The 24,252-nt window shown below is 47.1% G+C and overlaps 1 protein-coding gene across 1 annotated transcript in view; it reads right to left on the bottom strand.

Moving 5' to 3' along the window:
• Positions 1–23,048, bottom strand: part of CPNE5 (copine 5) — a 133,585-nt gene extending 110,537 nt beyond the window's left edge. Inside the window, exon 1 of the mRNA XM_081194239.1 lies at positions 22,501–23,048. Coding sequence (XP_081050365.1) covers positions 22,501–22,610 — 110 coding nt within the window. The 5' untranslated portion in view covers positions 22,611–23,048. The remainder of the gene's footprint in view (positions 1–22,500) is intronic.
• Between the last annotated feature and the right edge of the window lie 1,204 nt (positions 23,049–24,252).

The raw sequence follows: 24,252 nt of genomic DNA, 5'->3' as shown, positions 1-24,252 counted from the left end.
GTTTTAGAGGCTGGCGGGTATGTCATTTTTGTGACACTGTTAATGATGTAATTTATCATAATTATTTTAATGTTTCTGTTCATTATGCATTATGCTTTTATCTTCCATTAGAATCATAAAATTGTAGAGTTGGAAGGGATCCCAGGGATCATTTGGTCCAACCCCTTGCAATGCAGGAATCTCAACTAAAGCATCCATGACAGATGGCCACCCAACCTCTGCTTAACAAGCTCCAAGGAAGGAGAGTCCACCACCTTCTGAGGGAATCCAGTCCATTGTCACACAGCTCTTACCATCAGAAAGTTATTCCTGAAGTTTATTCGGAATCTGTTTTCTTAAATCCATTGGCTCAGGTCCCATCCTCCAGAGCAGGAGAAAACAACCTTGCTCCATCTCCCATGTGACAGCCCTTTAGATATTTGAAGACGACTCCTCTCAATCTCTTTTCCAGGCTAAACATATCCAACTCCCTCAACCATAAGGCTTGGTTTCCAGACCCTTGATCATCTTGGTCACCCTCCTCTACCAACATTCCAGCTTGTCAATATCCTTCTTAAATTGTGGCAACCAGAATTAGACACAGTATTCCAGGTGTGGTCTGACCAAGACAGACTAGAGCGGGACTATTACATATAGTCACATTGTTGATTCATGGCAAACTTGTGGTCTGAAACTGTGAACAGCTGTCCTGAATCTTCCAACAAAGTAAGCAGCTTTTCAACACATGGAAGAAAACTCAAAACAAGGTAGGCAAGTCTTTTTTATTATTGGAAAATATCTGAAAGCTATCTGTAAGGAACTTGCAGCATGCAGGGGAATCTCACCCTGTGTTTGTGAAACAGACTGGGAGCCTGAAGCCAATGTTTTGGCTGGTAAATTCCAGCATCCAAACCCTCCTTGTACTAGCTACCTAAATGCCGGACAGTGGAAGAATCTTTCTTGTGAATGCCCCTCCCTCTCTGATGCACACTCTCCACATTGCCTCTTTTTTCTCTCCCATGCTCTCTTCTGTATATCTCTATTTTGGAAGTAAGTCACCTGTCTGTCATCATCCTTCTCTTTTTCCCACTGTATCTTCCAGCAATCTCTCCCCACCACCACCCCAATTCCCCCCCCTCTTGTGTGTGTTACTGCAGCCCTTTCATTCTCTCTCTCCACCCACTTCTGCCTTTCTGTTCCTGCCTTTTCTCCCAGACAAATACACATCCTGTTCACAACGATGCTTCACTGCCACAAGAGCAATAAAATGCTGTGCTTTCCAGACTCAGTGTGGTGTGGAGTGGCTTGAAACTTGGAGGTGGGTGGTGTTGAGCAAGTTACCAGATGTCACAGATATGTTCTCAGAGTGTGGATGCTTGGCAGACCAGAGGAAACTTAAGGTTTGCAGAACTGTTGTTGTTTAGTTGTTTAGTCGTGTCCGACTCTTCATGACCCCATGGACCAGAGCACGCCAGGCACTCCTGTCTTCCACTGCCTCCCACAGTTTGGTCAAACTCCTGCTGGTAGCTTCGAGAACGCTGTCCAACCATCTTGTCCTCTGTCGTCCCCTTCTCCTTGTGCCCTCCATCTTTCCCAACATCAGGGTCTTTTCCAGGGAGTCTTCTCTTCTCATGAGGTGGCCAAAGTACTGGAGCCTCAGCTTCATGATCTGTCCTTCCAGTGAGCTCTCAGGGCTGATTTTCTTAAGAATGGATAGGTTTGATCTTCTTGCAGTCAATGGGACTCTCAAGAGTCTCCTCCAGCACCATAATTCAAAAGCATCAATTCTTCGGCGATCAGCCTTCTTTATGGTCCAGCTCTCACTTCCATACATCACTACTGGGAAAACCATAGCTTTAACTATACGGACTTATGTTAGCAAGGTGATGTCTCTGCTTTGCAGAACTACCGCCCACCGAAACAAAACCTTTAGAAAAACCTTGAGTGCGGGGCTGAGATAAAGGCAGCTCAGTAAAGGTAGCTCAGTGGGCACAGAACACTGATTGACTGCTGGAAGGGAGGAATGGAAAAAGGAGCAGGGAGTGGAATGGATTATCATGGGAAAGGGCATAGCTGGCTAGGATCCTGAAGAGAAGCACTCCACGCTGCAACATTTACCGGCACAAACTACTTCACGCAAGCATGTTGTGAAACTAAAGTGCCCGCTCTCAACTTCTCAGGGGGTTGAATATAAACAAAATGATTCCACTTCAAAGCACCGACATGCTGCAAATAGGCTTGCCATCTTTTCACTGGCAGGGCCCCTGTGCCCCTTGAAACCTGCAGGCCAGGTTGAAATTCAAGATTCTTTCCCATCATGGAGAAAACAGAGTAAGGAAATTATGCAATGCAGCTGCCAAAGAGACCGAGCTTTTGTCAGGGAGGAATCATAACCACTATCAGCAAACTATATAATGTGATGAGGTAAAAAATAAACTCTACTGCAAGGGAGAGCCAGCCCATTTTCTCTTTGTGTTGTGGTTTGTGGTCATTCTGACTGCCAGTGCATTTCAATACGTAGAAGGCTATTTGCAAAAGAAAGCCTAAATCCATTTCAGCGGAACATAATTCATCACTATAATGTGCTGGTGATTGATTTACAACCCAATCCTTTGCAAATTTACTCAAACATAAATCTCTCTTACTTCCATGGGGCTTGCCTCCTCTGTAAGTGTGCATAGAACTGCTCAACACATATATCACCCTCAACTCCTAGGGGCCCAGGGCAACTCCTTCACCCCCCCAATAAAATATTTAAGGGGGCTGCACACACACTCAAGTTGCTGGAAATTGCCCAACTTCCAATCTCCTGTTGTAGGTACAATAATGTTGCATTAACGCCTGCCTTGGAAGCACTGCATCAGAGGAACTTTTGCTATGCACTTCTCATGAGAACTATGCAATAACACGAGGGCCTCTAATGAGCTCTTTAATTTTCTCAGACTCATAACTGCGTTTGCATCCCCCTACACTATCAGCACTTCCTGCTGCAAAACTTTTTCCTTCGCTTCCCTCTTGGCCTTTGCACTTTACAAAGGGTGAGAAAGTCACCCTAAATATGATGACATGGCTGAAAATGTCTCTCCAGTATAATTTGTTTCCACGTTCCATGCAGTCCTGTTCAACCCTCTGTAATACAAGGTACATAATTGCCTCCTTCTCCTGGGTTAACTCCAGACAATTAAGCCCATCGAAGGCATCAGCTTTTGTCATAAACAAAGTACCTTGTGATGATCTTCTGTTCTGTCACCAACTGCAGGAGAAAGGCTGTTTTAATTCTCTCCAGTTACTTTCCACATTTCCAAAGGGCTTCAACTTTGCTAGACTTTTTAATTGCTTCATTATTCACTCTGGATATCCTCTCCCTGTCATTTTTTCCCTCCAAACAACAACTCATGGTTCCATGTGTAGAAAATAAGCTACGACCCAGCTACCAGAATTGCCTTCTTTTGTAAAATCTGGCACAAAATGCATTGGGCAAAAGCACTACAGCTGGTCAATGCCAGTCTCACTTAACATTTATACTTGGGAAATAATATTTGTCTCACTCTAACTTGTCTTACTGTAGTGTCTAATGCATGGGGAAAGACACATCTCAAATTAATGTCCCAATACTTAATGGAATGCCTCTGTTGACAGGAACCTGTCCATGCCCTTAGATCAACATCTGAGACCCTTCTCCAGGTAGAGGAGCCAACTTGGGCCTCATACTGTGGGTGCCCAGCGGCACACACTTATTGACCTCTCTCCGCTGCTGCCACTCTCCAGTGCCATAGTGGAGACTGGGCCAGCGCCTCCAGCAAGGGGCCTCTGTTGGGGACATGCTTCTGCAGCAGCAGTGGGGGTGGGGCAGTAGAACATGTCCCATGTCCCATGAAGATGGTGAAGACAATGGCCCCGGGCCCAGCCACTGCCACAGCCCCAGAGACTGAGAGGTAAGGCAGTGGTGGCGGCAAGTGGAGGCCAGACAACCACAGTGAAAATTTTGTGGAGACCCTGGAGATGGCACCAGTGCCTCTGGGTACCTGCTCTGAGGGAGATTCAGAGGATTGTGACGAAAAGAGGGCATTTTCAGTAGTGGCGGCTCTGCCACCTGTGGACACTCTCCTCAGTGAGGACCACCAGGCACCAACTTTATATTAGTTTTGGATTAGTCCTAGGATGAAGGGTGGTATAGAAATTTTGATGCTGCTGCTGCTGCTGTGTTGCTGGGAAGCCAAAGTCAATTGTTCTCTGCTTGTGCATGTGTCATGTGTCCCACATGTGACAGAGGTCTATGTCTCCACTTGGCTAGGGGTGCTCTCATAACTGCAACTGAGTCCTGCCATTTAATCCCACAGGGAGTAAAGAAACAGTGCAGAAATGCCAGCTTCAGATGGAAACAGAGGTGATAGCAATGCCAGGTTTATTGCTGTGCTAAGTCAGAATTTCAAGTGGAAAAAGTGGATTTTGTAGGCTTCTACATGTCCCTTCATTACTGCACCAAGGAGCTGCTGGATTTCTCCCTGTGTTGAAGCAAAAGGCATCTGGGAAAGGCAGCAAGAAGTAATTGGAAATGGGCTAGAGCTCAGTGGTAAAATCACATGCTTTGCCTCTGCTTCCAGCCCTGTGGAAACCTGTCTGCAATGGTAAAGAGCTGCTACCAGTCAGTGTCTATGTAGACATAGAGAGCCAGAAGGATCAATGGGCTAACTTGATAAAGGGCAGCTAGCTATGCAAATCACAAGAGATAAATGAAGTTCTACAAGGTAAGAACTGTAGTCTAACGAGAGGAGAGACGGTTAATACCACACACTGAACATTAATTTGTGCTTGATTTAGTGCTGCAGAAATTAACACTTCTACTGGAGTGTATATGCATATAATTTGAGGGAGGGAGGGTTTTGAGGGTAAAGTAATCTGTATATGACTAAGAAGGAAGGAACACCAGTCTTGTACATCTAAGCAAAATAAAAGCAATCTTCAGCCAACAGGAGGGGAAGGGGGGAAGTCCTTAGAATCAGAGGCCTTCTTTTCTCTTTGAAAAGTGAAGCCAGGCTGAACAGATCCAGACAGAGCTCCCAATTTCACCTGATCCAGTAACAGCAGCAGCAGCAAAATGTAATATTAATTTACAGTGGTACCTCGGGTTAAGAACTTAATTCTTTCTGAAGGTCCATTCTTAACCTGAAACTGTTCTTAACCTGATGTACCACTTTAGCTAATGGGGCCTCCCGCTGCTGCCGCGGCGCCGCCACTGCGCAATTTCTGTTCTCATCCTGAAGCAAAGTTCTTAACCCAAGGTAATATTTCTGGGTTAGTGAAGTCTGTAACCTGAAGTGTCCATAAGCCGAGGTACCACTGTATTTGCCACTTACTAAAGCAAAGTGGCCATCCATCAACATCTGGAAATTCAAAGATACAGATGGGAGGAGGAAGAATTATGAGACTGCTCCTCAGCTGGTAAAAAACAGGGAACCTATGTTGTAGCGAACTGTGTTTCCCCTAAAATATATCAGACAAATCTATGACATACGACCCAGATTTTGCAATTGCTCACACAGTATATAGGCCAGTTCTATTACTATTAATATACAATCATAATAAACAAGAGCAAAAGCAGTTTCTTGGCACACTCTGGCTTTGGCAGGAATACAATGTAGGACTAAGTCACTGGTTACATCAGTGCAAGGATTTCTTCTTGAGCAATGTAATGTTCTCCTTCTCCTCCCCTCCCCTCCCCATTACCTTTAAAATCCATTCTTGGGGTTCCCCCAAACTTCTGGAGCAGATCTGAGGATGGCATTGGGTGCACACAGGGGGATGGGAAGTCATTCTCCTCATGCAATTATTTAGTTGAATATTGCCCTTCACAAATACCATTATTTCCTCATGCCATATTTGGGATCCATGTCAAGTGATTGTGAAGGAGGGTCTGGGTTTTGACAATATAAATTCATTCTAACATGCTATCTCCCCTATTTTTACTTTGGATTTGGTAAAAACTTAATACAAAACTCTGCTTTAGCTTGAGTTTTATGTTTACTCCTACATGGAGTGTTCAATATGTTTTATTTTGCTCTTTCTTGATGAGGTCTGCAGACTGAAAGAGCTGGCCTCCATCAGCCTCCCAGTGGCCCCCACCTAGGAAGGGATGCCAGTGGAAATCCTGCCAGCAACCCATCAAAGGAACTTTCTGGGGTGGGGCTGAGCCATCCCACGGCCACCAGATTATAGAATTGTGCTCAATCCAGGCCAGATTGTTTCAACACCTCCAGGCTGGGGCAGCAATTTGCTTGCCCCTCACCTTCTGCTGGGCTGGGTGGGTGGGTGGTTGAGATTGTTCCCTTATTTAATAAATTGATGGCCATTCTATTCATGCCACTTGTACCTAAGTGAACTCTATCCATGAAAACATGGAATATTCTATCTTCACAACAACCATGTGAAAGAGACTAGCCTGATGCAATGTGACTGGCCCAAGGCTACCCCAGGCTTCTCAGCAGGAATGTGAACTCAGCTCTTCCCAGCCAAAGTCCGGCACACCTTCTACTACATCACACCAATTCTCTCATTTTATCTTGCACACCTTTCAAGAAGTGTATCGACTCTTCCGGGAGAGTCAGAATCCGGTGATTCATCGGGATCACCAAATACATTCAGAGCACCAAAAATATTCTTCTAGAAAGTGAGGCAGTCTTATCTCTGCATCTATTAATTGGAAGCCACACGAGTCATTCAAATCCATTGACTTTTAGAAATGAAATATGCATAGTTTAACCTCACTGTTAACCCCCTCCATGATGCTGTGGAGTTCTATGGGGCTTGGGGGTATCCATGGCAATAAAGCATTAAGGAAGAAATGTTATGCTGCATTTTCTGCCTTGGCAGCACAAGCTGCCCTGTGCAATAGAGGGGGATTAATATTCCTTGAAGAAGATCCAAGAGGGAAACCTGAGAGTCATCAGAGAAATGCTTTAATCCTATTTAAAGGCTTGTTAAGGCTGATGCTCAAAACTGGCACTGAAATTAGGCTTTTGCCCCCTTTCATATTTGCTTTGCATTAGAAGAAAATCAATCAGAATCCGGGTGTCTGGTTTACAGCTGTTGGAAGAGCGCAACTTCGAAGGCACGGCACCCACGACTCTCTATCTCCTCCTTAATCACCCTCACAAACGCACAACCCAGAACGCCATCGAGTGAAAAACCCATCTGCTTTCATCCAGAGTCGGAGAGAAAAAAGCCTAGATTGGGAGATTTGTCAGGCCTGCTGTGGGCTCACTGGGATCTCAGCCTCCCCCTCCCTTCCCTTGTAGTGAGAGAGACCAAACAACTTGAAAGATGACGGAGGCTGTGCTTATTACTCCCTCAAGGATTTTCCAGTTAATGAGGCTGCCTCCCCTCGGCCCAAGCTCTCTACTCTGGTACCGTTTCAAGGAAGACCTCGGCTCGCTACAAAGGACACTTTCTGAAGTTGCATTTTCAATCGCGCAAGAGTCTCACTCTCAAGTTAATTGTCTCCCAACTATATGCCGGTTGAAACCGCTTCCTAAGGAGGAGTTATGAAATGAAACCAAGCAATAACTCTTGTAAGGAGAGAGTGGTTGCAGATCTCACACAGAGCTGACTCGTGGGGTCTGCAAGGATGCAGCACCAGTCTTGTCTGCCAGCGAGGCTACAAGGTGTGGGTTACTCTGGGCCACTTTGCCCCTCTTGAAATGATGGAGATGTTCTGCCATTACCCAGCTTATCCCATGACAGAGCTACCATCCCAATTGCAGCTGCAGACACAACTGTGGTGTCGCCGTAAATAGAGGTGGCAGCGATGCTCTGCTGTGCCTCACTGAAACGAGTCCTGGGAAGGAAGATTAATTAAGGAGGATGAAGCGAGTACAGTGGAGAGAGGCAGAAGGGAATCATGCTGGAATTTAAGGGCGGGAAGCGCCTGTGGAAAAGCCAAGTACTTTCCCCCTTTGGGATCGATGGTCCTGTGCTGACAGCAGGAAGCCAGTTGCTCTTCCATCAGTCATCCTGATGGCTGCATAGACAAGCAGGGAGTCTCTTGCTGTGTGCTGAAGCTGGTAGCATGTGCTGACTGCAGAAATGGGCAGGGCATGCTGCAGACTTGAATTAAGCAACACAAAAATACCACAATAGCATTCCTCCTTTACATTAGAGGCTAGAATTATTGGGTCTGTGGTCCTTCCTCATCCCTGCAGTGCACCCCTGGGATTTGCCAAGATCTAGTAGAATCTTCATGACATTTCTGCAGCCATCCCATCAATGTCTGGTTGAGTAGGGATTTGAATCCTGGTCTGAAGGCCATAGATGTGGGTGGTGCTGTGGTCTAAACCACTGATCCTCTTGGGCTGGCTGATCAGAAGGTCAGCGGTTCGAATTCCCGCAATGGGGTGAGCTCCCATTGCTCTGTCCCAGCGCCTGCTAACCTAGCGGTTCGAAAGCATGCCAGTACAAGTAGATAAATAGGTACCACTGTGGCAGGAAGGTAAACGGTGTTGTCATGCACTCTGGTTTCTGTCACAGTGTTCCATCGCATCAGAAGTGGTTTAGTCATGCTGGCCACATGACCCGGAAAGTTGTCTGTGGACAAACGCCGACTCCCTCAGCCTGAAAGCAAGATGAGCACCACACCCCATAGTCACCTTTGACTGGACTTAACCATCCAGTGGACCTTTACCGTTTTTACCTTACCGAGTTCAACACTCAAACCATTACACCATACTGCCTCTCATTACCTTTCCCAGGCCTGAAGAGATGTACAATAATAACCCAAACCATAGAAACGCAGTGAAAACATAAACCAAAACTTCCCATTCGTTCTTTCTTTTAAGCCAGAAAACTGCAGCAGCAGCAATACAAAGCTTTAGAGCCAAAGGCTTTTTGGAAAAGACAACTCTTCATCTTTTCTGAAAAGCCAACAGGGAGAAACAACTAAGAAACAACTGATGACCCTCTTCTGGGAGGTTATTCCACAGCCTTGGGGCAATTTGTCATAAAGGTCCTGCAGATCCTAAAGAGCTGTAGGGGTCATAGGTTTCTAAGATGTGCATTTCAGGCCAGGCCACAAAGGATTTGAAAAGTTAAGAACCAGAACCATGATTTGGGCTCAGAACCTAATTGGCAGCCAGTGCAGTTGCAGACAATCAATTTGAATATGTTTCTGCATCCCTAAATCTGACAGGAGGCAGGTCTCGTATAGAACGCATTACAGCAGTCGATCTCAGAAGTTATGCCAATTTGGATGAATGCAGATATCTCTCTTTCACTACTCCTTCAAGAGGCACAGCCTTCGTAAATAGATATACAGTGGTACCTTGGGTTACATATGCTTCAGGTTACATACGCTTCACGTTACAGACTCTGTTAACCCAGAAATAGTACCTCGGGTTAAAAACTCTGCTTCAGGATGAGAACAGAAATCGTACCCCAGCGGTGCGGCAGCAGCGGGAGGCCCCATTAGCTAAAATGGTGCTTCAGGTTAAGAACAGTTTCAGGTTAAGAACGGACCTCCGGAATGAATTAAGTACTTAACCCAAGGTACCACTGTATCCAATATTACTATCTCTTAACTTAAAGCTGTGTAGTAGCAGGCATGGTGGGAAAATAGTTCCTGATAACCCTTGACACCTGCCTACCAAAAGGCAAAGGGGACTGTGAGAGCAATCATAGACTCTGGGCCTGATCTGATGGAGCAATTGCTACTCTGTCTATCACAGGTAAGACAGCCCCCATCTAGAGCATCAGGACCATCTACCCACCTTACCTCTATCTTGACTGGATTCAGTCACTGATTGTTTGGCCTCATCCACAGTAAGTGCAGTGAGACTTAAGAGTAAACATGCCCAGGATTAAATTGTCACTGACCTATATCTCCCTTGAATGTTTCTAATGCACTTTGAAATCATCTAAAGATGTGGCCATAGTCACATAGTGACATCATTTAATTATGCAACCTGCTGCACTCACACAGGATCCCCATAGGACTTGGAAGCTGGAGTTTCCAGGGCTCTAAATCGGCAGGGAGTCTATGCAAGAAGGTTCCTCACTAGGTCAGCGGTCCCTAACACGCTAGCAGCATGTGTGTTGGGACGGTGTCACCTTTGCTCACTTGGATGGGGCCAAGGCAGGGCAAGGTGGTGGCAAAGTCAGGGCTTCACAGACACTGCAGCTGAGCCACTGCTGCCAATCCAACAACAATTTAGAAGATGGTGATAGGGTTGTGCTTTCTTGACCTGGAGAAGTCCTAGCCTCCGAAACAGTTTGAACCTCATCTTCATCAGAGTCCTTGCACACTGCAAAATCCCCAGGCCATGACCTGTGGAGTTAAAGGGCTCGTCTTCACTCTTCTTTTGCCCAACTCTAATTGCACAGAGGGTGAACTTATGGTCCACATCTGTAGATGGGTGGAGGGTTAGCCATGCTGACCTTGGAATCCTTCTGCGACTTGTGGGGATGAAATACACTGATTTAGTGAATCTGATCCCTCATGAAAGCTCTGTTGAAACATTAGAGCCCTTCCCCCGACACTCTGGAGTGAGCCTTTCCATTTGCAAGGAGAAAACAGAAGGTCAAATTTACTAAAATATGGAGCTGGAAGCCGTGAAATAGCTACAAAATATCCAAGCTTTGAGGAGAAAAATGAGATTCCACCCCCCCAAGCAGCTGGCTTCTTCATTTGCATATGCCAAAGGTCAAGCACTGAGATCACAGGCTGCTACAGGAGTGAGTTGTTACTTTGGGCTTCCAGCTGGCTCCCCAAATCAAATGTGATTTATCATTGTAATCTATTATCCTTGTGCATTATATATTATAGATTTGAATTTACATTCACAGCGTAGCTCTGCTGGGTTCCTTGCTCTTATTGTATTACTGAAATATTGGAATATTCTTTCTTTCGCAGCTGCACGCAATCATCCTGACTCCTTTTACAATCTGCTCTGCTCTTTTCCTTCCCCTGTGAGTAGGGACGGTGGCAGGGAGAGAATCTAAGTGGTGCTGGCCTCTGGAATGGGTTTAATCACCAGAAGAGGAATAGGGAAAACTTTGGCCCTCCAGGTAGACACCAACGCCCAGCAAGGCCAATGGCCAGGGCTGATGGGAGTTGTAGTTCTTGTACATAAGAACATGAGGAGCGTCTGCTGGGCCAGGCCAGGCATCCTGTTGTCATGGGGGTCACCCAGATACCTCTGGGAAACCAGCAAGCAGGACCTGGGCACAAGAGCCCTCTCCCCTGCCGCCCCTTGGCTGGCTTCCAGCAACTGGCATTCAGAAGCATCGCTGCCTCCAACCCTAGAGGCACAGCAGAGCCATTCTGGCTGGCAGCGATGGATAGCCCTCTCCTCCATGAATTCATTCAAGCCAACCAAGCTGGAGGCCATCGCTGCCTCCAGTTTGCGCAAGTTCCCTAGTTTAATTATGCACTGTCTGAAAAGGCACTTTCTTTCATCTCTTCTGAGTCTTCCAACTTTCAGCTTCACTGGACGCCCATGCGTTCTTGTGTTGGGAGAGGGGGACCAAAACATTTCTCTGTCCATTTTCTCCATCCCCTCTGAGCAATGGGATTGGGCAAGTAAGTGGGCACTCTTGTGAGTAGGCTGGATCTGCTCGTGCCTGTCCATGTGATGGTGCCTCTTAGGGCAGTGTTTCCCAACCACTGTTCCGCGGCACACTAGTGTGCCGCGAGATGTTGCCTGGTGTGCCGCGAGATGTTGCCTGGAGGGAGGCGGGCGAGTCGGGCAGCGAGAGGCGGGGCGGCGGCGGCGAGGAGAGGCCGCCCAGCGCGGGGCTCTCGCCGTCTGCCTGCCTGGCTGCCTGCGAGCTCGGCGGGCAGCGCCTCCGTCCGCAGCGCCCGCCTCGCAGCTCTCATTCCCTGCCCCTGCCAAAGCTCACCCAGCCAAGCCGCGCTCTCCTTCCTGCCTCGCTTTGCTGCCTCCCCCCCCCCACCCCCAAAGCTTGGAGGTTCCCCGGCAAGGGGGAGGGAAAAAATTGAAACTTACACTTTCGTGCGTCCCTCCCGGCGTGACGCTGCGCGCTGACGTCACGGGGCTGTAATGGTGGTGTGCCTCAAGATTTTTTTCATCAAACAAGTGTGCCTTTGCCCAAAAAAGGTTGGGAAACACTGTCTTAGGGGACAGAGGTGGAGTCCACTCAGTTGCCATGAAGATCTCCTAGCAGGAGCCAGAGCAGGGGCTGGTTCCTTCGTGCCTCCCTCATCAATGACATCTGGTTGGCCACTGTGAGAACAGAGTGCTGGACCAGATGGGCCATTGGCCTGATCCAATCCAACAGGCCCTTCTTATTTTCCTTCCTGCCACTATCATCCCATTCCTCTCCCCACCCCCACCAGTCCTGCCAAGGAGTTTTTGTGGGGCTCATGGCACAAATGACTTTCAAGAAAGATGAAACTCAAGACTAAAAGTGGGGTAGACGAAGAGCTGACGGTGTTGACCTAGTTTGGGGTTTCCCTGTACTTTGTTGGTTGGGTAAACCTCAGAGTTGCTAACGAAAACAAAAAACCCCATCATCTTTCTGCATTCACTCTTTGGGGAAACACGGAGGAGGAGACAATGCCTCTGGCAAGTCCAGACCTGATAGCAGCTACATTTGCACATTATTTCTCCTCCAAAGCTCAGTCACCACCTCTGTGACTGAGAAGCCAGTAGCTAATAGGAGTTGCTGGCTGCCACAGTGGCGTGATGGAGGGGGCAGCTGGATTTCCCTTGCTTACCAGTAGCAGTCAGAAGCGGCCGCAGAGGCAGGATATGTCTCAGACAGCACCATGCACACAGTCGCTGAATGGCAGTTCAGGCAGCACAGGGCAAGCACATCGGAAGGAATTAAACAGAGCGCCGGGCAGCTCTTTCGATCGTGCCAGCAGAAATGTTTGCCCTGATGGAGTGAGCTGCCCTCTCCTCCCCCTGCAGGCTGTACTCCCAATCTGTCCTCAAGACAACTGAGGGGGTGCAGGGGACATGTGGGAGGAGGGGAGAAAGCCCCATTACATGAGTGGAAGGTGGTGAATTTTCCTTCAACAGAGGTTTTTAGACAGAGGTTGGATGGCCATCTCTCAGAATTCTTTAGTTTTGATTCCTGCTTTGAAGGAGGTTGGAGCAGATGACACTTGGAGCTGCCTTATAACTCTACAATTCTAAGTCCTTGCAGTGGCAGAGCAAGGTGAGGGCGGTCCACCCCAGGTGTCATCCCTGATGGAGGGGTGACAAAATCCCGGCCGGGCCCAATCGTGGCTGGGCCAGATTGCACCCCCCAGCCTGGCCAGCGTGCCAGATTGCACCCCCAGACTTGCCGCCATGCCGGATCACATCCCCCCTGGCCTGGCCGCCACACTGGATCGCGCCCCCCAGCCACGCTGGATCACCCTGCCCCCTGAGTTGGGAGTAACAGGCGGGCAGCGAACCATTACCCTGCGCTCCCAACTGAAGGAGGCAGGCAGGCAGGGGAGAGGGCAGGAAGGAGGCAGGCAAGCAAATAACAAAGGGGGATGGGAATGGGTGCCGCACCCCTGTCCCGTCCCTCCCTATGGGCGGTTTGCCCTGCCCCTGGGCGCGCTGCCCCAGATACCCAAGAGGCTTTCTTCCGCCACTGAGTCCTTGCACAGGGAGGGCTCATTAGTTGAAATCCACCCTCTGGGCAGTTTTCAACTAGGTCTACTCAGAGTAGACCTATTGAAATCAGTGGCCCTAACATAGTTATGTTCATTAATTTCAGTGGATCTACTCTGAGGAAAACCTAGTTGAATGCCTCCCATGGTTGTTTCCTGGCTAGTTTCCCTCACGGACAACAACAGCTTATGCCAGGGCGACTAGACAGTGAGCAACCATGTGTCTGCGCCATGCTCAAAGAACCACCACTACTTCTGCCACCTGCTGTCTGCTACCAATGTAGGCAGGAATCTTCCTCCACCTCAGAATGACCTGCTATAGCAGTCAAGGGTTTCTCTCATTGAATGGCTTCACCAGCCACTACTGGTATGAGTCAAATGACTCTATGAGAGTGACGTGCCCCAAAAGGACTCAAGCTGTCTCATAACGGAACAAACATATAAACTTATAAACTACAGGACTCTCCTCAGAACACTCTATGCACACTAGCTCCGGTTGGGGCTCATTCAACTATAACAGCCAATATACATACACAGATGACTGTGTAGTATATATCCTCCTCCTCCTCAGGCGCACAAAGTGGTTGTATCATATATAAATTAACACCAGGAATCACATATGAAATATCTTCTTCAACACTGACAGCTTGGGTTGATAACAGTAAGAGGAGTTCTCTTTTTTTGTCCAAGCTGATCTTGGCCAGCCGTTCCTTTTGTGGTTTAATTTGTTTGTGTGTTTGTTTTCCAGCTCAAACTCCACGGGATATCGTTGCAAGAGCGAAGGCATGGTTGGTCTGATTTCTTGTGATAAAGAAGGCACATTATTTAATCAATCCCATTGTGCATTTTTATTGATACATTTGTTAGAACTATGATTAGGGGAGAAAAGGGTAAATCGCAGGAGGAATCATATCTTCTCCCAGTGCTTTCCCAGGCCAAAGTGTCAGAATTATTATTTATTATGATTATTATTTATTGAATTTATATGGTGTCCTATATCCGGATGTCTCGGGGAGGTTCACAGAATAAAATCAAAATATAAAACCACAAAATACATAATCAAAATAAAAACAGCAACCCAATAACCCCCCCCAAAAAAACACATTTTAAAGGTGGTCAAACAGGTGGCCAATTAGGGAGATTCAAAGGGTTCTCCATTACAGAGGGGATTATATTTATTTTTCTTCCAAAGATGGCACTAAAATTGGCAACTCATATTTCAGGTATTATGAGAGGTGCAGACTCAAAAGGTTTGTCTCCAAAACCTCCTTGAATTAAGTTCCAAAATTTCGATCTATTCCCCTCAATAAGAGTGAGAAACAAAGATTTCCAAAGATTTTCATAATGCACATTTTTTTCTCCCTTATCAATGTTTTATACTCTTGCCATTGCTGTTGTAGAAAAGAAATGTGTTAGAACTATTAATATGGGAGGAAAGGTGGAAGTAGCAAGGGGGGAAAAAGTTTACCAAGATGTCGAGTTCTAAACATGGAAAACCAAAAGATCACCACTTTGACACACTGAATAATAAACTGCTTAAACAAGAGAATTCTTTTTTTAAAAAAAAATCCATTGAAATGTACAAAAAAGGAAATGTTTAAAATAATGCATTAAAAATATGCAACCTATTGCAGAAAAGAAGGGCCACAAAACTACACAGCACAAATGACAGATATCTGAATGAAGGATGTCGCCAAGGAAATACCAACACCTGACTTTTTCACACACACCCCAGGTGTTAAGTCTAGAAAGAAAGAAAAAATCCCATCACAAATGGAAGTGCCAACAGAAAAGGTTTCAGAGCAAATTGATAGGTTAAACAGTAATAAGAGACCCGTTCCAGACAATATTCGCCCAGGGGCTCAGAGAGTTCAGATACGAAAAATCGTTGAACTGCTCATTCCAGTTTGCAACGCAAGACAGCATCTATCTTGGTATCAAAGAACTGGAAGGCAGACAATGCCACACAAATCTTCTTAAGTAACATCTGATGTAAATGCAGGGCAGGGAGGATAGCAGTAATGATCACTAGAAGCAGAGAGATGAAATTCTTGAATAGAAGTGGCATATTGAAGAAGAAGACGACGACGAAGAAGAAGAGATGAAATTCTTGAATAGAAGCGACATGTTGAAGAAAACTCAACCTGGGGAAGGCCCCATAACTCAGTGGCTGAGCACATCAGAGGAGACTTGCTGCATCAGACCAAAGGCCTATCTTGTCCAGCATTCTGCTTTCCAGAATGGTTGACCAGATGCTTATAGGAAGCACACAAACAGGTCATGAGTACAATGGCCTTCTCCTGTTGTCATAGCCAACCATTATTGAGGCATGATGCTTCCGATTCTGGAGGTGGTATATAGCCATCATAGCTAGTGGTGACCAATAACCCTTTCCTACATGCATTTGCCTAGCCTCACTTTTATATGCCTGTTGTCTTTGTCCATGGAGTTTTCTTGGCAGGGATACTGGAGTGGCTTGCCGGTTCCTGCTCCAGGTGGATCATGTTTGGTCAAAACTCTCCACTATGACCTGTCCATCTTGGGTGGCCCTGCACGGCATAGCTCATAGCTTCTCTGAGTTATTCAAGCCACGGCAAAGCAGTGATCCATGAAGAGTCCCATGGACTGCAAGAAGATCAAACCTATCCATTCTTAAGGAAATCAGCCCTGAGTGCTCACTGGAAGGACAGATCGTGAAGCTGAGGCTCCAGTACTTTGGCCACCTCATGAGAAGAGAAGACTCCCTGGAAAAACCCTGATGATGGGAAAGATGGAGGGCACAAGGAGAAGGGGACGACAGAGGACAAGATGGTTGGACAGTGTTCTTGAAGCTACAAACATGAGCTTGACCAAACTGCGGGAGGCAGTGGAAGACAGGAGTGCCTGGCGTGCTCTGGTCCATGGGGTCACAAAGAGTCGGACATGACTAAACGACTAAACAACAACCACCACCTCACTTTAAAGCCATTTAGGCTAGCAGCTATTACCAGATTTTAGCCCTCTCCCAGCATTTGGGCAGGGGTGGGGGCAGGGAACCTCTAGGGGGAAGCCCTACATGTGCCAGCCCTTACCTCAAGAGGCCCATGAACATTGGGTGTATCAAATCCACCTTGAACTTTGTACACTGCATGGGATGGTCTGAAGGGGGCTTCCAAGCATGTTGGGTGAATTTGTCATTACTTCAGATACTAGGTTAGAGGCTATGGTGCTGCTGGCTATGCAGCCAGCTCAGGTTCCTGGCTCTGAGCCTCATACTGGTGATTAGAAGACCAGAAACTCGAGGCTAGAAGGAGCCCAGTTAGATAACATCACCAGGGTCTTTAGAAGCAGGGCCAGGACCATCACAAACACTTTCTCTTGGGCCTGGGTAACTGAGTGTCTCCCACAGTACTTTGCCAGTCCAACAGCACAGGGAGCACACCAGCAGGAGACCATGGGATGCAGAAAATGTGCCCTTCTCCAGGACAAAAGGTTGGCACTATTGCAGTCCCTAGTTCTCCAAAAGGGAGCAGAGCCTAGGAGTGGAGGCAGAAGCTTGAAGGTCTCAGTTTCCTTCCAACCCTTGTCAAAGCAAGCTGCCCACTAAGAGCTCTCCACGGTGCTGAGGCAACTGATCTCCTTTGTCCCCTGGGCTCCTCCACAGGATCAACAAATGGACTTTGAAGCCTCCTTGCAACTGGAAACACATTGTGGGCAGGTTTCCAAGCACGTTCAACTGAACCTGTGTACATACCCCCTTCAGACCTTTGTGCAAAGGACAGGAATGAAGTCGGGTGGGGCCAGCATGCATGGGATATTGGGGGCAGGGGTGGCATTCCTGCCCCACTTTATGCATTTTACCCTTGTGTGTTCAGGCCAAATGCTTGCAAAGGGCCTGTGTGGTAGTGAATTCCATAATTTTAGGTGCTAGGAAAGATTTCTAGCTGACGCTTTGGAGAGCAAGTGTCAGTCAGAAGACGACAATACCAGATAGAGAGATAGATGGGTTAACTCAGAGTAATGCATTGCCGCATTGATCATGGTTCACAAACGTATTACAGCTGGCCTATATTTCAGTAAAAGGGTTCCATTTAATGGTTGTGTGGAAGAGAGAATGTCTGTGGTTGGTGCTCATCATATCACATAGCTTCAGTTGTTTGGAGGGGTGGGCAGAACCCTGCTGCCACTTCCCTCTTCTGCACAATCAATGCTGAAAGGTTAATGATCCTTGTGCTCTAGCTTCCTTGGGTTAGGAAGCACTGAGGTTCCTTAGTTTAAATGTACAATCCAGACTATTAACTCTTTCCTGCATGCCTTTGACTTAGTGGGCTTTGTCCCATCAATAGTCGAGAGGCTTCCCTCCTAATGCAGTTTCAGTTGTTGGGACCACATGGGAAGGGGGAGAGAATCAAACTTCCCCTCCGCAACTCCTGTGCTCCCACTGCTACACAGGCCCCCTCATGGCTGCTATTTTACATATTTAAAACATATGAAAGTCTATTGCATTCACATAGTTTGACCCAGATACACCCAGAAGCAGATTGGCCTCCCTCCTGCTGGGTTTTTGTGTGGCTGGCAGTGCAAGGACCAGATCTCAATTAGTCAGGAGCCCACTAAGAAACCGCTTTGTGGTTACAGAACTCTTATGAAAAGAACACACTGCTTTGAAAGATCCAGCAATCCTCCTTCACAGTGGGCTGTAGTTAGATCTTCAGGCACCTAATCCCAGTGCCTGGAACTCTAAGCTATAGCCCAGCAAGACGCCAGGCTGCTGGAAATTGTGGAGGAAGAGATTCTTCCCTATGGGAGTTATAGATATACGTATAACTCTATTTGCCTAGAGTTTTTTCTGGGCCTGAGCACTACAAGCAAAAAGATAAAGGAGCCTCGGTTTCACCTGTTGGGCTGTTATTCCAGATGTTGAGTGCACAATGAGAATCTCAGAAAACAGGAGCTATGCGAAACAGCTGGGGTTTGGATGAATTTCTAGCACCATGTAATTGCTGTTAATTTGCCAAAAGATTGCTCTAATCCTTGCTGCTATAGCCTGAATTCCACACTGTGAAATTGAATGCAAATGCATGTAGCAAAATATCACAATTCCATTGTGAGCATACGTATAGACCACGTGTGTTTCCAACTAGAAGAGTCAGTCGATGGCTGAGTGGACCCAACAGCTAGGTTTTCTCCCCAACTGCACATTGAAAAGCTCTTCATTCCCTCATCATTAAAAAAAGGGAAGAATCTATCCTTATGAACCAAATTCCCTGCAGTATACAAAGAACAAACTTCACTGGAAGTTGTGCCCCTAGCTCTAGCAGGAAAAGTAGAGTAAGATTCATGTCACGACCCACATCTTTTGTTCCATTGAGAAACCGGTGAGCTTTCATCAAGACTACTCTGAAACCAACACATCTGATTCACTGGAATGAATTCACACTGTCCAAAGGCTGATCTGCAAATTGAGTTATCTGCAAGCCATCTGATGAATAAAAGGAGATGCGTTACAGTGGGAGCATATCAGTAAAGCCTCCCAATAAGGCACTTTCTAATATCCAATCACAACTTGGCACTTTTCAGGTGCAGACATTAAACATTACTGATGGTACTTAGATCTATTATTTTCCTGGAAGCATTCCACCAAACAGCAAATTTCCGGTACTCTCTATGCATCATTCCACAAGTGAATTACAGACATTTCCAAATAAACCACTATAATCAGGTATACTTTTCATTTGTTCTTGCAATTTAATTAACCAGAAACAATTTTACTAGTTAACGTACAAACAGATAACTGTGTCTATTGGAAAGGAAAGGAATGGAGGGAGAGCTTTGCCTGTTTCCCTGCTTGGTCACCTGGAGGCAATTCCTATTCACCACAGGTAACCAGGTGAGTGGTTATTTACAACTTACAAGCCTCTTTTCATCCTCCTTTAAGAAAGCAATCTAATCACAAATTATGTCCTAAGCAAGGCTAGTTTATATATGAAAGAAACATCTAGAGCTACAGATAGTTCTCCTTAATTCTGCATGCAGAGATTTGTTTCCATCAATGATGCGATACAAACAAGAATTACAGCTGGAAAAGTTTATTTGTTTTTTATTCATGTCATCAAATTTATATACCAGTTATTTTGTTTTTGTTTTTTAAGCCCTCACAGCATCTGCATTTTCTCCTTCCCAGGAGGCCTGACTACAACCTGAAACCTGCAAAGCACCTGAAAGGGCCTCCTCTCACTCTCTGCTTCCATCTGAACATGTTTAACACCAAGGGGGCCTTGCTGCCTTGCGCAAACGCGTGTTCTCCCTCAAAGTGGGGCATGGATGGCTGAAGGAATGCTGCATGCAAAGTTCCATTCCGATTCAGTACTGAACCCATTCACTCCACTTGGCTTGGATTGCACTGTTAAGAAAGCATGACGGCATGTGATTCAGTCTGATGCTTCCTTCGTAATAGGCCTGCTAATTATATGCAGCTACAAAACACACAGAAAACCCCGTATCTTCTCCAGGCTGAAATGAAGATCCAAAATGATACACTGCTCAAAGGATAGCAGTGTACAAGGGAAAAGCTCTGCTTTCTGGGAAATCACAAAGGCACTGATGGGAGTTGTAGTCCAGCAACATGGGGTATAAATAACAAACTTATTATTATTAATTACCACAGGTCCCCCATCCCTGCTAACCTGAAGCACATCACAAGACCGCATTATCGTATCTGTTAAGTAAAGCAGAGTGACTTCTCTTTCCCACCTTCTGCCCCCAACTGGTCACCTCCTTCTCCCTACCAATTGTACGTACAGCATAACTATCTTGCATTAATTCCAAAATCCACAGCTGGGCAATACCCTTATTAAGTCCAAGCAAAATGTCTCAAAATAGCGAGCAAGCTTTTCACATTGAGCGGAACTTTTCATCAGCCTGCACATAAAGCAAGCAACCTGATGAAGGCTACAGAACTCAAAAGCTTGTTCATAACCAGGACCATTTCAGTTGGTCCTAATAAATATATTGCCCAGCTGTTGACTTTGGTGGTAGTTATTTTTCGCTTATGGACAAAAATGGCTTCCTATACTTTTTCAGTCTCATATTAAGAGATCTAGCAGCATTTTGCAACATTAAACGTTAAAAGGATGGATCTATGGCAGGGGTGGATAAAATGCAGTCCTCCAAATGTTATTGAACTAAAATGCTCATCATCTGTGACCATTAGCCATGCTGGCTGGGATTGATAGGACCTGGGAGAGTCCCCCTATTCTATAGTTTGAGAAACGTTTTGTGTAAAAGTAGTTCAGTTTTAGACATCTGTGCAGAACAATTCCCTGCCGCCCTTGATCAGCATAAGCTTGCCAACAACAACAAAAATAATGTGTGAAATCTTAAAGGTGCTGTCTATATTTATATAGCAGTAAGATTTACATATTGTAAAACCACTCATGTTTTGATGTTCTATATAAATGTTGTATTTGTGGAGCTTAGTAGAAGAGGAATTTATTCCTCACTGGATACATGTTCATTTCATTATCAAATAAGAGAAATTTTCTCCCAGGGTTTACAAAAATAACATAGGTAAGATATTTCCTTAAATTAATTTGTTGCAGTTGCAGCAGTGTGGAAGCTACAGTTTGATAAAAAGGTTCCTTAGAGACTAAGTTAAGCCCCTGGTCCATCTAGCATCACTCCAGATGTTGATCTACAACAGGCTTGGGTAACATGTGGCTTTCCAGATGCTGATGGACTACCACTCCTGTCATCACTCACTACTTGCCACACTGGCTGAAACTGATGGGAGTTGGAAGTCCAACAACTGTTGGGGGACCACAGAGGCCCCACCCCTCGTCTTCTCCACCTGGAAGCTGCTCTCCCAGACCTCATCCACAGTATACATTGAAAGCTGTATCATAGCACTTTAAACAGTCATGGCTTCCCCCAAGGAATCCTGGGAAGTGTAGTCCGTTAAGGATCCTGAGAGTCATTAGGAGGCTCCTAATCCCCTCCCGGAGCTACAGTTCCCTGGAAAGAAGAACTGAATATTATACCATCTTGAGGATTGTAGCTTGTGGAAGGGAATAGGAGTCTCCTAACAACTCTCAGCCCCTTAAACAAACTACAGTTCCCAGGATTCTTTGGGGGAAGCCTAGACTGTTTAAGGTGCTTTGATACTGCTTTCAATATAGAGTGCAGGTGGTCTTGCCTAGCCTCACCACCAGCTATGCCAAGAACTGAGCCTCTGCTCTCAATGATGAGCAGAGGCTCCGCCACAGAGATGTGGGTCAATTCTCAAGGTACAGCTTCACACAGTTCCAGCAGGATGAAAATCAGCTATCACAGGTCTAGAGAGCAAGAAGAAGCAGCCCAAACACCTCCATCACAATCTGCCTCCTTTTGTGAAGAGTTCTGAGCTCAGTATACTTCTTGAGATATATGCAGTGCCTCACCTACAAAAGTTGATCCAGCGATTCTTGAGGCATCCTTTCCTCCTTCACCAATAGCCTTGCTATTGGGATCCGGACCATGGGCTGTCTACTCAAGAAACAGGTAATGTGCAACAGAGATCCCCAATAACATCTACCATCTCAAGTTCTCAGACAAGGCAACTGATGCGTGGATTATTTCTATCTTCTGTGACTGTGCTTCCCCCTTAACTCAACCGCGCCTTTTCTCTCAAGTTTCCAAACGCTTTCCAATCGGCCTTTCAGAATCCCAGCCGAATGGTGGGGAGAAGTAGAAACTTTGAACAAGCAAGCGGCAAATCGCACATCTCTCCCCCCCCCCCCCGCTGAAAATCTTTGCCAGCAGCTGCTAGCTGCGCCAAGAGAAACTTGCCGCCTTCCTCGACTTGGCGCTGTGCGCGCCCCCAAAGGCAACACCACCCCGACACACGCGTACACCTTGCACACGAGCCCACGCGGCCTCCCATTTACCTGCAGGAGACGGTGACCTCCACTTTGGTGGCGGGGATGCTGCCGGTGAGAGGGTCGAAGTCCCGCACCGACGCCATGTCCTCGAGTTTGTCCAGAACGTCCTCCTCCATGGGGACCACGCCGGAGAGGGCAGCTGTCGGGGCTCGACGAGGCTCCCGGGCGCCGGCTTGCGGGGCGTGGAGAGTCCGATCTTGCTCGCAGGGAGCTCTCGTCGGCTCAGCAGGCTCGCCCTCCTCGCTTTGCCTCGGCGCTGGAGGCGAGGGTGGGCGGTGTGCGAGAGAAACAACCCCGGGGCTTGGAGAGAGAATCCGAGCGCGCTCTCCCCGCAACACCAAGACGCATACACCGACCCTCCCTCTCCCCGGCGATCCCGTTCTCTCTTTCTTTCCTGGAGTCCGCGGAGTGGGATTTCGAAGGAGCTCCGCCCCCTCGCAAAAACAAAATCACGGGGGAGCAGCAGCCCAGCCCAGCCCAGCCGCGCTTCGGCGGGAGGGAGAAGGAGCCGCTTCCCCAGTTTCCTGCGCCCAGCACAGGGGAGGGAGGCTGGGACTAGTAGGAAGGCTCCGGAATCCAGACTCCGCGCGGGGAGAGTTTGCCAGACGGGGCGGTCACTTCGTTGCGCGGGGTCTAGCAGGGGTTTCTGTTTCTTCTCCGTCACCCAGTGGCGCTGTCTCGAGGGAGCTGCCGCCGGCGTCTTGCGAGTGAGAGGGTTTGTCTACGTTCAGGCATGTGGGAAAGGATGCGCATGGGGCTGAGGCTGATGGGATCCTAAAATCGTAGTTAGACGGGATCCCGAGGGTCATCTAGTCCTACCCCCTGCAAAGCAGAAATCTTTTGCCCAGCGTGAGGCTCGAACCCACCACCCAGAGATTGAGGCTCATGCTCTGCTGCAGGAGTCAGCAAACTTTTTCAGCAGGGGGCCGGTCCACTGTCCCTCAGACCTTGTGGGGGGCCGGACTATATTTTGAAAAAACACAATGAACGAATTCCTATGCCCCACAAATAACCCAGAGATGAATTTTAAATAAAAGGACACATTTTACTCATGTAAAAACATGAGTCCGCGGGCCAGATTAAGAAGGCGATTGGGCCAGATCCGGCCCTCGGGCCTTAGAGTCCCTACCCATGCTCTACTGACTGAGCAAATTGGGGGGGGGGGCTTTCCCACAGGGACTCTGGCTTCTGGCACAAATATAGGAAGCTGCCTTGTACTGAGTAAGACTATTGGCCCATCCAGCTCAGTAATGTCTATGGTGGCTGGGAGAAGGTTCTCTGGGGTTTCAGACAAGGGTCTTCCCCAGCCCTGCCTGGAAATGCAAGGATTGAATCTGGGGCCTCAAAAGCAGATGCTCTACCACTGAGATGGCCCTTCCCATAAATGAAACATGTCACATTCTGCTGCACCACTGCTCTACTCCAAGGAACCATGCATGTGACACATAGGACCATGACAAGCTCATACAGGCACATATATGTCACATGATAAACATTTATGGGTAACTCCATATACAGTAACAATATACAAAATATGAACAACTCAAATAAGCCAATGTAGGCATTCATATAGGCTGAGTGGACAAGCGTGCAAACACTCTCATATGCGAGGACTCTAGAAATCTACGTGGTTGTGATGGACATCAAAACCATAGAGGACAGCCAACTTTCTGTAGCAGCCGGTGCCTCCCCAAAGTAGAAGGGGTGTGGTCCCATCCAGCAGCACTGCATCCTTTGCTGGCACCCAGGGTGTACACA

Source organism: Podarcis bocagei (genome assembly GCF_964188305.1).
Source record: "Podarcis bocagei genome assembly, chromosome: 5".
Lineage (NCBI taxonomy): Eukaryota > Metazoa > Chordata > Lepidosauria > Squamata > Lacertidae > Podarcis > Podarcis bocagei.
This window is presented reverse-complemented; position numbering and strand designations above follow the sequence as displayed.